General features: G+C 37.9%; 1 protein-coding gene across 1 annotated transcript in view; it reads left to right on the top strand.

Moving 5' to 3' along the window:
* LOC126469832 (protein crumbs) overlaps positions 1-13,859 on the top strand; it is a 346,090-nt gene that overhangs the window by 266,076 nt on the left and 66,155 nt on the right. The window contains exons 24-26 of the mRNA XM_050097122.1: positions 31-269; positions 11,342-11,787; positions 13,460-13,803. Of these exons, the coding sequence (XP_049953079.1) occupies positions 31-269; positions 11,342-11,787; positions 13,460-13,803 (1,029 nt within the window). The remainder of the gene's footprint in view (positions 1-30; positions 270-11,341; positions 11,788-13,459; positions 13,804-13,859) is intronic.

Here is a 13,859-nt window from a genome sequence, read left to right on the forward strand (position 1 = left end):
AAAACTTAAATGAAATATCAATTTTTTCAGGTGTGAATGTATGCGTGGCTATAAAGGTAAAACTTGCCAGGAAATGGAATTCTGTCAGTTGCAAGACTGCCCTCCAGGCAGCACGTGTCGCAATTTGGATGATGGATTTGAATGTATTGCAAATACCACATTCAATGGTCTCAATGCTTCCTTTGTTTATGCCTTAAATATAACAACGGATGAAGAGAGAATTATGCAGCAAATGACTAGCTTGAAGATTAACTATCGAAGTCGAACTGGTAATAAAATTTCTTGGAATATAGTATATTTGCTTTACATAAACGTGTAATTTTGTAGGTTTTTTAACAATACCTCAGTTGGTGTTCCATGTTTTGCTGTATACTTCAGTTGGTGTTTCAAGTTTTGTTGCAGTTATTTGAAAACGCAGCCTTATGGTGATATTTATCGTGCATTGTATCCATTTGATGAGATTATTGACACTTTGGTAGATAGCTGCATTGTGGATATCACTGCAAAATGTAACATCAGTGAAAAACCTGCTTACACATTGTATTATTTGTCTCTGGTGCATAACTTAATCTATTATTCATCTCTGATAACCACAATATTGTCTATGTTTTTTTTTTCAGTTTGCAATGTTTGTTAACTGCTACCAGTTGTGGTGATGGTAAAGATGAAATTTGATGCATCAAACTATTCGGTATCATTATGTCCCCATCTGCAGCAAATACCTTGAGAGATGAAACAATGGCAACTGAGTAGAAAGTTCAAGGGCCCTGAATTTATACAGGCATTTCGAGCTGCATAGAGGACACCACAATATGCTGTGTGATGCCAAATGCATATGGTAGCATCAGATAGGTGGTGCCATTCTTGACTATGAGTAATTACTTGTTATAATACCACTGTTTGTGCAATGTCAGGCTCCATATTTTATTTTGTTTAACTCCTTCATTTTGTTAAAATTATTGTGGCCTTTATAAATTTCTGTTGCATTATCATACAGATGCACATGATAATGCATTATCTCCACCAAAACACTAGTCTCAGGAACTTCTATTTCAGAGTCTCCGCACTGTAATGCATGGTTCAATACAGCTCACATAAAGATGTACAGTTTAGTAGCACGGACAGATTGATACCTCCTTACGAAGTCAGGCCATTCTCCAAAACAGAAGAGAGATATTAAAGCCTTGGTGGAGAAGGCAAATACAGTATGCAACCCAGATTAATTGCAAGAATAAATCAATTGCTTACAGTCTGATTTTTATAAAAGTGGTCACTGATCAGTGGCTGGAAAGATCACTTGGATCAAAAAGAAAGATTTCCAGGAATAATTAAGAATAAGAGTCATCAAAAGGGAAAGAAGATTCCTGCTCACACTGCAAAAGATAAAGCAATGTGTGGCGTCCATTGAAAAAGATATGACAATGCATGGAGTTAATGGGTTTTTGTAAGCCCACTAGTAAAATTGATGAATTCCGTACATCTGTAAAATAAGTACATCATTTGTTGGTTACGGTTGGTATATATAGAATTCACTTCAGTTGTTGCCAAATACACTGATGGAAAAGAAATCCTGTCACCAAGAAGAAGCCGCACAAAATAGATGAAAGTTGGTAGGCATGCTTCTACATCTGAAATATTTCATCTATTCAGATTTTGTGCCAGTTATACAAGAGTGGTGCTAATAGTGCCAATATGAGGATGCAAATCAGATTTGCTTTAAATATGTGCTGTAATTGTCATGAGCATTAGTTACCTTTGAGATTGAATGTAGTGAGTTGATGTTAGTGAAGAATGCATTTAAGATGATGATGATGCTTACTGAGTTTGAACAAGGTAATGTAATAGAGTTACGAAAAGCTGCATGTTCCTTCGGTGATATTGCAGAAAGACTTTACAGAAATTTAACCAGTTAACATGATTTCTGGCAGCAGTGGTCACAGGAAGGTACAGTTATAAGAAGTCGAGCCTCTGCTCGGCCAGGTATTCCACTGACCCCAAACCACTTTCACCTGGAACTTCAGGGCGTCAAGTGAGAGGTCATTGGAGGACAGAGTGAAAGTCTGTTGTGTTTTTGGATGAAAGCTTATTCTGCCTCGGTGCCAGTGATGACCATGTGTTCGTTAGGAAGAGGGCAGATGAGCACCTGCAACCAAGCTGTCTGTGGCCTAGTCACAGTGGACATGCACCTGGAGTTGTGGTCTGGGGTGCAACTTTGTATGACCACAGGAGCACTTTCATGGTTATCCCACATGCCCTGACTGCAAATTTGTACATCAGTCTGGCGATTTGACCCATTGTGCAGCCATTCATGAACAGCATTCCAGGGGATGTTTTCCAACAGAGTGACGCTCACCCACATACCATTGTTCAAACTCAACATGCTCTGCAGTGTGTTGACATGTTAGTTGGCCTTCTTGATCAGCAGTTGAGCCCTTAGGGACATCATTGGATGACAACTCCAACATCATCCATCGACAGCATTAACCGTCCCTGTATGGACTAACCAATTGCAGCAGGCATGGGACTTCATCCCACAAAGTGACATCCAGCACTTGTACGACACAATGCATGCTCATTTGCATGCTTGTATTTGAAGTTCTGACAGTTAACCATTTGTTTATCTATCAGCATTTCAAATTTGCAATGGCTTTTCTTCCACTTATGTTAACCTGTGATCTTGCAATTGTTATCAGTTAATACCTGGACAAATGTATTCCCGAAATTACATCACTTTACATTAATTATTTCTTGGCATTGGGATTTTTTCCCATCAATGTATTTGTATAGAAAAGATGAAAAGTAATAGCAACAATCATTGAGCCTAACACGAGAAAAACTGCTGCCTTGAACAAACTAATAAGTTGGCTGTAGTGAAATTTCTTTACACTGTGGAGACCACGTAGTACAATTTCATGAAAATAACATTTTAACCAACACAACATGTTATCACTGCAGGCTTATAAGGAGAGACAATAAGAAATTTATAAACACAATACTAAGTTACAGAGAAAGGAAGAGGCTGGTGTCTGTCAGACTCCAGAAGTTTACTGTTGAATTATACAATACTGTCATACCTTTTTAGTTGTTTATTGGACTCAACTATATACAACATGTATTTTCAAACATACGACACTGAAATATCTCAGCAAAATATTAATAATCAAGAAGAAAATGCATAAAATATGAAAATGATGTTCCAAAAAAGTGGACTTTCTTACATCTCTTAAGAACTTTGAAAAAAACATATAACTCTAATCCTTTGCTATGCCACCCTTTCATAAACAATCAAGAATGAGAAACAGAAACGAAATTGCTAGAAATTTTGAGGATGAATTCATATTTTGATGTTGACTTCAAAATTTGTTAGAGTCCACAATGTAGGCATTATGTAAAGTGCCCCCATTTTAGGCATTACAGAAGTACTGGGTCTTAGTCTCTACCATACACAGAATTTTTAACCCATACTGTGCTGGTTTTCTTACAAGGTACATTTAATATCTACATTTATCAAGGAAAGGCACAAGCATCTCATCAATATACATAATACAGCCTGGAGAATAACACTGCTGACAGTTCCCAATAATAATAATAATAATAATATTGCATTGATGTACTGGTGGATATTGTGTGGTATGACTCCTGTAGTTGATAGTATAATTGGTATGATGTCAACTTTATCCTGATGCCACATGTCTTTGACTTCCTCAGCCAGTTGGATGTATTTTTCAATTTTTTCTCCTGTTTTCTTTTGTATATTTGTTGTATTGGGTATGGATATTTCGATTAGTTGTGTTAATTTCTTCTTTTTATTGGTGAGTATGATGTCAGGTTTGTTATGTGGTGTTGTTTTATCTGTTATAATGGTTCTGTTCCAGTATGAATACAAATTATACTGGAACAGAACCATTATAACAGATAAAACACCACCACATAACAAACCTGACATCATACTCACCAATAAAAAGAAGAAATTAACACAACTAATCGAAATATCCATACCCAATACAACAAATATACAAAAGAAAACAGGAGAAAAAATTGAAAAATACATCCAACTGGCTGAGGAAGTCAAAGACATGTGGCATCAGGATAAAGTTGACATCATACCAATTATACTATCAACTACAGGAGTCATACCACACAATATCCACCAGTACATCAATGCAATACAGCTACATCCAAACATATATATACAACTACAGAAATCCGTAATTATTGATACATGTTCAATTACCCGAAAGTTCCTAAATGCAATATAACACATACCGTACAGTTAAAAGGAAGTGACGCTTGATCAAGGTCCGCGTCACTCCATTTTTAACCGGACTTAACGTCTGAGAAAGTGAAGGAGATAATAATAATAATAATAATAATAATAATAATAATAATAATAATCAGTGCTCCTCCATAGATGGCGATCTTTTGCATTTTGGATCCAGTTGTCATGGACTCATAGCTGGCAAAGGTCTTTCTGTAGCTCACCCTCCCATCACTTTCTGGGTGTTCCAATTGGATGGGTACTATCAGGTCTTCCCATAAGTATGGTTTTTGCCTCAGAGGTGTCTGGTCTCCTAGCAATGTGGCCTGCCAAGCTTATTCTCCATGCTTTCAGTTTTTGAACGATGTTCGGTTGCCTCATCAGCTCATACAATTCTTGGTTTTTTTCTACGTCTCCACGAGGTCCCTTCCTCGACAGGCCCAAAGATGCTTCTCATAATTTTTCTTTCGAACACCAATAAATTTTCTTCATCTTTTCTTGTTGTGTTTAGGGTTTCTGTCCCATACAACAATACTGACACTATCACGGCATTGTATGCTTTAAGTTTGGTCTTAATTGACAGATTCTTGGATGACATTATCTGCTTTAGACTGAAATAGCTTTTTGACCCATTCACAATATGTTGGTTTATTTCCTGTTTTAAATTATTTTGCCTGTTGAACCATGTACCAAGTATTTAAAATTTTTGCCACTTTAGCAAATTTCCATATCCCTACCTGTAAAGGGATGTCATTAGGGCCTTCTCTTGATACCTCCATTTCCTCAGTCTTTTCCACATTAATCCGTAACCTGATCTTACTTGCATTTTGCGCTAGGTCCTCTACAGTTTTTGCCATCTCTTCCTTTGATCCTGCTAGAACTGCAATGCCATCTGCATGTTGTTGTTGTTGTTGTTGTTGTTGTTGTTGTCTTCAGTCCTGAGACTGGTTTGATGCACCTCTCCATGCTACTCTACCCTGTGCAAGCTTCTTCATTTCCCAATACCTACTGCAACCTACATCCTTCTGAATCTGCTTAGTGTATTCATCTCTTGGTCTCCCTCTACGATTTTTACCCTCCACGCTGCCCTCCAATGCTAAATTGGTAATCCCTTGATGCCTCAGAACATGTCCTACCAACCGATCCCTTCTTCTAGTCAAGTTGTGCCACAAACTTGTCTTCTCCCCAATTCTGTTCAATACCTCCTCATCAGTTATGTGATCTACCCATCTAATTTTCAGCATTCTTTTGTGGCACCACATTTTGAAAGCTTCTATTCTCTTCTTGTCCAAACTATTTATCATCCATGTTTCACTTCCATACATGGCTACGCTCCATACAAATACTTTCAGAAATGACTTCCTGACACTTAAATCTATACTCGATGTTAACGAATTTCTCTTCTTCAGAAATGCTGTCCTTGCCATTGCCAGTCTACATTTTATACCCTCTGTACTTTGACAATCATCAGTTATTTTGCTCCCCAAATAGCAAAACTCCTTTACTACTGTAAGTGTCTCATTTCCTAATCTAATTCCCTCAGCATCACCCGACTTAATTGAACTACATTCCATTATCCTCGTTTTGTTTTTGTTGATGTTCATCTTATATCCTCCTTTCAAGACACTGTCCATTCTGTTCAACTGCTCTTCCAAGTCCTTTGCTGTCTCTGACAGAATTACAATGTCATCGGTGAACCTCAAAGTTTTTATTTCTTCTCCATGGATTTTAATACCTACTCCGAATTTTTCGTTTGTTTCCTGTACTGCTTCCTCAATATACAGATTGAATAACATCGGTGATAGGCTACAACCCTGTCTCACTTCCTTCCCAACCACCTGCTTCCCTTTCATGCCCCTCGAATCTTATAACTGCCATCTGGTTTCTGTACAAATTGTAAATAGCCTTTCACTCCCTGTATTTTACCCCTGCCACCATCATAATTTGAAAGAGAGTATTCCAGTCAACATTGTCAAAAGATTTCTCTAAGTCTACAAATGCTAGAAATGTAGGTTTGCCTTTTCTTAATCTAGCTTCTAAGATAAGTCGTAGGGTCAGTATTGCCTCACGTGTTCCAATATTTCTACGGAATCCAAAATGATCTTCACCGAGGTCGGCTTCTACTAGTTTTTCCATTCATCTGTAAAGAATTCGCATTAGTATTTTGCCGCTGTGGCTTATTAAACTGATAGTTCGGTAATTTTCACATCTGTCAACACCTGCTTTCTTTGGGATTGGAATTATTATATTCTTCTTGCAGTCTGATGCTATTTTGCCTGTCTCGTACATCTTGCTAAGCAGATGGTAGAGTTTTGTCAGGACTGGCTCTCCCAAGGCTGTCAGTAGTTCTAATGGAATGTCTGCATAACCCAATAAATCTGTCCTACCATTTAGTGTCACCCCTGTGTTTTCTCTTTTCATTTCACGGATTACTTTCTCTAGGTCGAGATTAAATAACAGTGGTGAAATAACATTACCTTGTCTCACACCCATTCTGATATGGAATTTCTTGCACAGCTCCCCTTGGTATTTGACTTTGGCTTTTGTCTACGCTGTGCACACCTTGACCATATTTATTAACTTGCTTAGTATACCAAGGTCTCTCAGGATGTTGTACATACTTAATCTGTGGATACTGTCATAAGCCTTTTAGAAGTCCATGGACGTCACCAGAAATGGTTGGTTGAATTCCCAGCACTTTTCCCAGATTTGCCTCATTGTGAAAATTTGATCAGTGGTCGATCGTCCTTCCTGAAAGACTGCCTGGTACTGCCCCACAATATCTTTTGCAATTGGCTTAAGTTTTTCAAGTGTTATTAAAGATAGAACTTTATAAGGTACACTTAGGAGAGAAATGCCTCTGTATTTGTTATAATTTCTATTGCTGTTCTTTTTATGCAGTGGGATAATGACAGCTGATTTTCATACTTTTGGGATTTCCTCTTTTTCCTGTATTTCTTTTATGAAATTGTGTAGCTCTTTCTGAAGTGTTTCTCCTCCTGCCTTCAACATCTCTGCCATTATCCTATCATCTCCTGGTGCCTTATTTTTCTTTAATTTTCACATTGCTCTTTCTACATCTTGTAGAGTCACTTGAATGGTTGCGTCTTCTCCTCTTTATTATTCTCCTGTGGAAAGACACTCCCTGGATCTTCAGCATTTAAAACTCTTCGAAATATTCTCTCCACCTATTCAGAATTTTTTTCTTGTCTGTCAGCATATTTCCATCCATTCATTAATAACTAAAGCTTCATTACTGTGACCATTCCTCACATGTTTCAACATCTGAAACATTTTCCTACTGTGTGATGTTGTATTTGCCTTTTTGATTTCATCAATCATATTGTTCATGAACTTTCTTTTTTCTGTTTTCAGAATCCTCTTTGTTTCTCTTCTTACAGTCTTGAGTGCTTCCTGTTTTTCCGCACATTATCTGTCCAGCTCGTGCTCTCTTCCTGGCTTTCATAGAGCTTGTTCACATTTCATTGAACCATATCTTCTTAGTTGTTAGCTTTTTCTCTCCTAGAATTTCTTCAGCTGCTTCAGTTACAGAGGTCCTTATTTCTTCCCATCACTTCTTAACAGCGTGGTTTGTTGCTAATACTTCAGACTTGTTACGCACTTTAATGTTATACTGCTGGCATATCTCTGGATCCTTAAGCTTCTAAATATCAAACTGTCTCTTGGTCATTGTTTTCCATTTTGTAGCACAGCTGTAGCCATAATATGATGACTACGAAGTGGCATCTGCTCCTTTGTACGATCTCACATCCATCAATCACTTTTTGTGCCTCTCATCTATCAGCAGATGAGCTATCTGATTGATGCTCCTACCATTTGGGGAAATCCAGGTGCTTTTGTGGATCTGTTTGCGGGGGAAAGATGTTGAGCTCACCACGAGATTCTGACTTAATGCAAAACTGATTAACAGCAGGCCATTTTCATTTGTTTTTGCATGTAAACACTCCTTCCCAATTGTAGGTCTATACATCTCTTCTTGTCCCACTTTGGCATTGAAGTCTCCCAGAATAATCTTAAGATTTCTGTTGCTCTCCACTGCTTCCAATAAATCTGCAAAAAATGTTTGACATTGCAACAGTCATATCTTCTTTTTTCTTTTTCCATTATTCCCTGTCACCTGGGTTCTTAAATAAGAGAGGTGTCACTATAAATAAGAACCTTTTTGTATAATATTGCAAAAAAATGTTACACCAGCTTTCACCTACTGAGAAAACATTACCTATGGACTCATTGTCTGATTTGGAGGTGACTGTGAACACAAGTAAGCCTGTAAAGTCTTTCAGGTCAAGAACATCATTATCATGTACAAAAGATAGGTTCTTTTGAGAGCACTTTTGTTTTATCAGTTTTATTGTTTGGCCACTGTAGACTGTCATCTAAAATGTCTTGAGTAAAAAGTAGATCCTATATGTGTCCAGTACCTGGATTCCTACCCAATGCGTTAATCCTAAGTCACAGAGCAGGAATCTACAACACAATGTTATGTAGTCATGTTTCGACAGTAGATGGTAGTTGCCGTTTTCTCTATCTGGGGCAGGTTCCTCTGCCATAAAAAAAGAAATTGTGGGTATAAAATTGTTTTATACTTAGGTCATCTTCGTATGTCCTTCGTTCCATTATCATGCACTTCATGTTTTGAATCTGAATTGTCATCACTGTCTGTCTTGTCATCACTGTCTGTCTTGTCCACTACTGGCCATTAAAATTGCTACAGATGCGAAATTTAACCTACAGGAAGAAGATGCTGTGATATGCAAATGATTAGCTTTTCAGAGCATTCACAGAAGGTTGGCACCAGTGGCGACACCTACAACGTGCCATGAGGAAAGTTTCCAACCGATTTCTCATACACAGACAGCAGTTGACCGGCGTTGCCTGGTGAAACATTGTTGTGATGCCTCATGTAAGGAGGAGAAATGCGTACCATCACATATCCGACTTTGATAAAGGTCGGATTGTAGCCTACCGCGATTGTGGTTTATCATATCACGACATTGCTGCTCGCGTTGGTCGAGATCCAATGACTGTTAGCAAAATATGGAATTGGTGGATTCAGGAGGGTAATACGGAACGTCGTGCTGGATCCCAACGGCCTCGTATCACTAGCAGTTGAGATGACAGGCATCTTATCTGCATGGCTGTAACGTATTGTGCAGCCACGTCTCGATCCCTGAGTCAACAGATGGGGACGTTTACAAGACAAAAACCATCTGCACGAACAGTTCGACGATGTTTGCAGCAGCATGGACTATCAGCTCGGAGACCATGGCTGCAGTTACCCTTGACGCTGCATCACAGGCAGGAGGGCCTGCGATGGTGTACTCAACGACGAACCTGGGTGCACGAATGGCGAAACGTCACTTTTTTGGATGAATCAAGGTTCTGTTTACAGCATCATGATAGTCGCATCCGTGTTTGGCGACATTGCGGTGAACGCACATTGGAAGCATGTATTTGTCATCGCCATACTGGTGTATCACCCGGCATGATGGTATGGGGTGCCATTGGTTACACGTCTCGGTCACCTCTTGTTCGCATTGACGGCACTTAGAACAGTGGACGTTACGTTTCAGATGTGTTACGACCATGGCTCTACCCTTCATTCGATCCCTGCGAAACCCTACATTTCGGCAGGATAATGCATGACCGCATGTTGCAGGTCCTGTATGGGCCTTTCTGGATACAGAATATGTTCGACTGCTGCCCTGGCCAGCACATTCTCCAGATCTCTCACCAATTGAAAACATCTGGTCAATGGTGGCCGAGCAACTGGCTCGTCACAATATGCCAGTCACTACTCTTGATGAACTGTGGTATCGTGTTGAAGCTTCATGGGCGGCTACACCTGTACATGCCACCCAAGCTCTGTTTGACTCAATGCCCAGGCGTATCGAGGCCGTTATTATGGCCAGAGGTGGTTGTTCTGGGTACTGATTTCTCAGGATCTATGCACCCAAATTGTGTGAAAATGTTATCATATGGCAGTTCTAGTATAATATATTTGTCCAATGAATACCCGTTTAACATCTGCATTTCTTCTTGGTGTAGCAATTTTAATGGCCAATAGTGTAATATGGATCAATGCCACTGTCACCAAAAACTTCATTTCTCATTTCTTCCAACCGCATTTTGAAGTCTGGTTCATTTACTCTCAAAACTTGTTGCGAATAACAAGTCTGTTCAAGCTATATGGTACCAATTAAAGATTAAATGAAATAATATATGGATAGCATATAGAGAAGAGTTCTGATGACTTATTACTTATAATTGAGATTGACATTATCTGTAGGAGGCAGTCGTATGCATTGTTCATCACGTAACAAATTGTGGTACCCTCTGTACAGCTCATAACGCCCCTATAACTTGAGGAAGCCCTGAGATTCTCTTCAGTTGTCAGTGTATAATTACAGTAAATGTGCCTCGCAGATGGAGGCAAAACATTAGTGAATAGTTTTGTGCATTGACTGTGGCTCCAGCTGTGAAGTTTTAGCGGAAATTAATTGGACCTTATTGGGTGACATGATTGTTACCGCCATCACAGTTATGTCCTAGGAAATAAATGTTTTGATAACAGATTTTTATTCTAATATGAAAACAACTTTGTTCAGGACTAGGTAAAAAACAGAATTCCACATAAAATAAATAAGATGCACTGTTAGTACAGCAGCATCCTCCAAACATTAAGCCTGTTTAGTAGTGTAATTGAGGAATAACATATTTGGCTGATCAAAACTTTACTGTATAAACAGGGATTCTGATGCAAATGAAGTGGGCATGTATATATTGCCTTAGAGTAGATGGCCCATTGATACTTTACCAAAGAAAGAAGTTCCATTGTGAAATATTGTTTTTTAAGTGTCAGTCCTTTGTAGAGCACTTATCTATGATTTTATTCAGACTTGCACTATAGTCATCATAAATTCAGTGAAATAACCAGTATAATTCTATTTCTTACAGTACCCCTGATGTTCTTCACTTTTAATTAGATTCTAAAAGGTGTGTTATTCTGCTGTCAGAATGCAAACACCCATTTTTTTGTTAATATTTTTTTTTCTTTTTCAGGTGGAAATATTTTATATATCTCGACTGAAGATGAAAGTTACTTCTCAGTTTATGTATACAAAGATGTAATTACTGTGTCATGGAAACTTGGAGCAAATATTCCTCCTCAAAGAAATACATTATGGAAGAGTGCACCAGATGGAAATTGGACTACCATTTCAATTCGAATGAGTGATGAAGGAATCTATGGCAATACAGATAGTTCACAAGAGGAGTCACGTTTATCTACAAATTTTTCATTATCACTCTGGCATAACCTGCTTTTAAAGGCTAAGTTTGTAATTGGAGGAGGCATAGATAGTGGAAATTTGAGAAACAGTTGGTTTTACAAAATGGATGACATTACTGTTGAGCCCATAACAGTTAATCCTTTAGATACCAATGCCATTGATTCTCTGCACATGCCTTCTGTGGATCATCCAGGAAATCATGGAAGTTTTTTTAAGGTACTACAGCATAACATTTCTGTTAGTTGTACAACCATGCTTTATTTGCTGAAAAAGTGTCACTCAGTATGTTGTTAACAAGTGTAGGGTATTAGTCTGTTGTTATCAAAAGACAGGATTGGGATATATAGTCAGCCCGGCACTCTCCTGGCCATTGATGTTAACTTTAGAAACTACTATTTCTGCTTCAAATAAATCCTCAGTTGCTCTCAGAAGGCTGAAATAACCCTGTTACAGTCCTCCCAAGGCAAAATCCCTGGTGATTCTGACGACCAAACCTGGTTGCTTGCAGTAATCAAATATCCTGACACTCAGCCACAAAGGCAATCAGTGAGACAGTTAAGTAAAATGGTGGAAGGGGGGGGGGGGATTTACTGTAATTGCCTTGTTGAAATGCAAGTGTCTACATGTGTAAAAGATAGCTCCCAGGCATTGCCTGATTCTGTGTGTATGTAATTAGGAAGCTTAGTGTTGTAATCAATATATAATTACTGAAGAGCTATCTTGGAGTTGCGGCATAATTTTTTATTTATTTATTTTTTGTACAGTTTGTGCAATAACTTGCCACTCAGTGTTAGAGACCAGTAATATTGAAGCAATTACTACCCTTGCGTATGAACCTGGAAATTTCTGAGGCTCTAACTATGGCTATAGCTGTCTAGCTGACATTTCTGTTCAAAATAGTAACCTGATATGCCTATAAAAGCTCATTAACAGTAAGAATTATGAAAAATAAACAATAGCTCTAAATAAAATGTGGAACAGCAGGTACGAGGTATACCATCCAATCAGTTGGTTAACTTTTCTGTGAACTCTTCAGTCACTCACTGAAGACAGTGAAGTCCCTTCAGCAGAAGTAAATAATATCTTAATGATTAACACACACACACACACACACACACACACTCACACACACACACACACACACACACACACACACACACACACACACAGTTACCCCAGATAAATACACATTTTTTAAAACTCACATGTGAAAACATGAAGTATATATAGTTAAACGTGCATGTATTTGTCAAGAATTGGACATCCTGGCTTTTACGGGTCCAAACACAGCTTCAATGCAACACATTTGTGATGTAAGAAACACACGACATCATAAACATTGGTTTTAACCTAACAAAAGACAAAACCCTTTAATCAAGAAACATGTCCAGAACTGTTTAATCAGATATCCTGTATACAAGGTGTACGTAAATTATGTGTAGTAAGATACAAAATAGGTATTACAGGCTACTGAAGATACTTTGCAATAAAATAAGTGAAACACAACTGCTTGTACAGATAGTCTTTATACTCACTGAAGATACTTATTTGGGGTAGTGCTGTAACAAATTTAATAATTATGTTTGAATACCATTCAGTTGTTCATTTGTGCATTATGTAATTTGTGTACTATTTGCTCAATATAAAAAAATATAAAAAATAAATAAATAAATAAATAAATAAAATAAAAATAAAAACAAATAATACTGCAGTCTGGGGAACTATTCATCAGTTTTATTGACATAAACCATTTATTTGTCATTTAATCACGAGTGCATATAAAAGTAGTTTTTTGTTACTTCATCTTCATATTTTGAAGAACTAGAATTTTTCAGACTTATGTGTCAGGCTAGAAAACTTTTATATTGCAAGATTATTTCTTTTGCAGGGTTGCCTGGGTGAAATACGGATTGGAAATCTTCTTGTCCCTTACCTTGAAGAAACGTTTCCAGAAAATTTTACAGAAAAAGACAGATTTTATTTAACTCGAGAAAACAGTATGGTTCCCATCCTTGGCTGTGTGCTATGTTTTCAAATTGATTGCCAGAATAATGGCACCTGTACTGATGAAAATGAATCTTATGACTGCACTTGTCAGCGTGGATTTGAGGGGTCGGATTGTTCTGAAAATACTGATGACTGCAAGAATAATTCATGTCAGAATAATTCTACATGTGTTGACGAAATAGCAGCTTACAGTTGTAAGTGTCAGCCTGGTTGGGAAGGGGAGTGGTAAGTATGTAATTCCTGAGTGTTATGTTTAATATTTTTTGTAAGATCTGTAAACT

Source organism: Schistocerca serialis, chromosome 3, assembly GCF_023864345.2.
Source record: "Schistocerca serialis cubense isolate TAMUIC-IGC-003099 chromosome 3, iqSchSeri2.2, whole genome shotgun sequence".
NCBI classification, from domain to species: Eukaryota; Metazoa; Arthropoda; class Insecta; order Orthoptera; family Acrididae; genus Schistocerca; species Schistocerca serialis.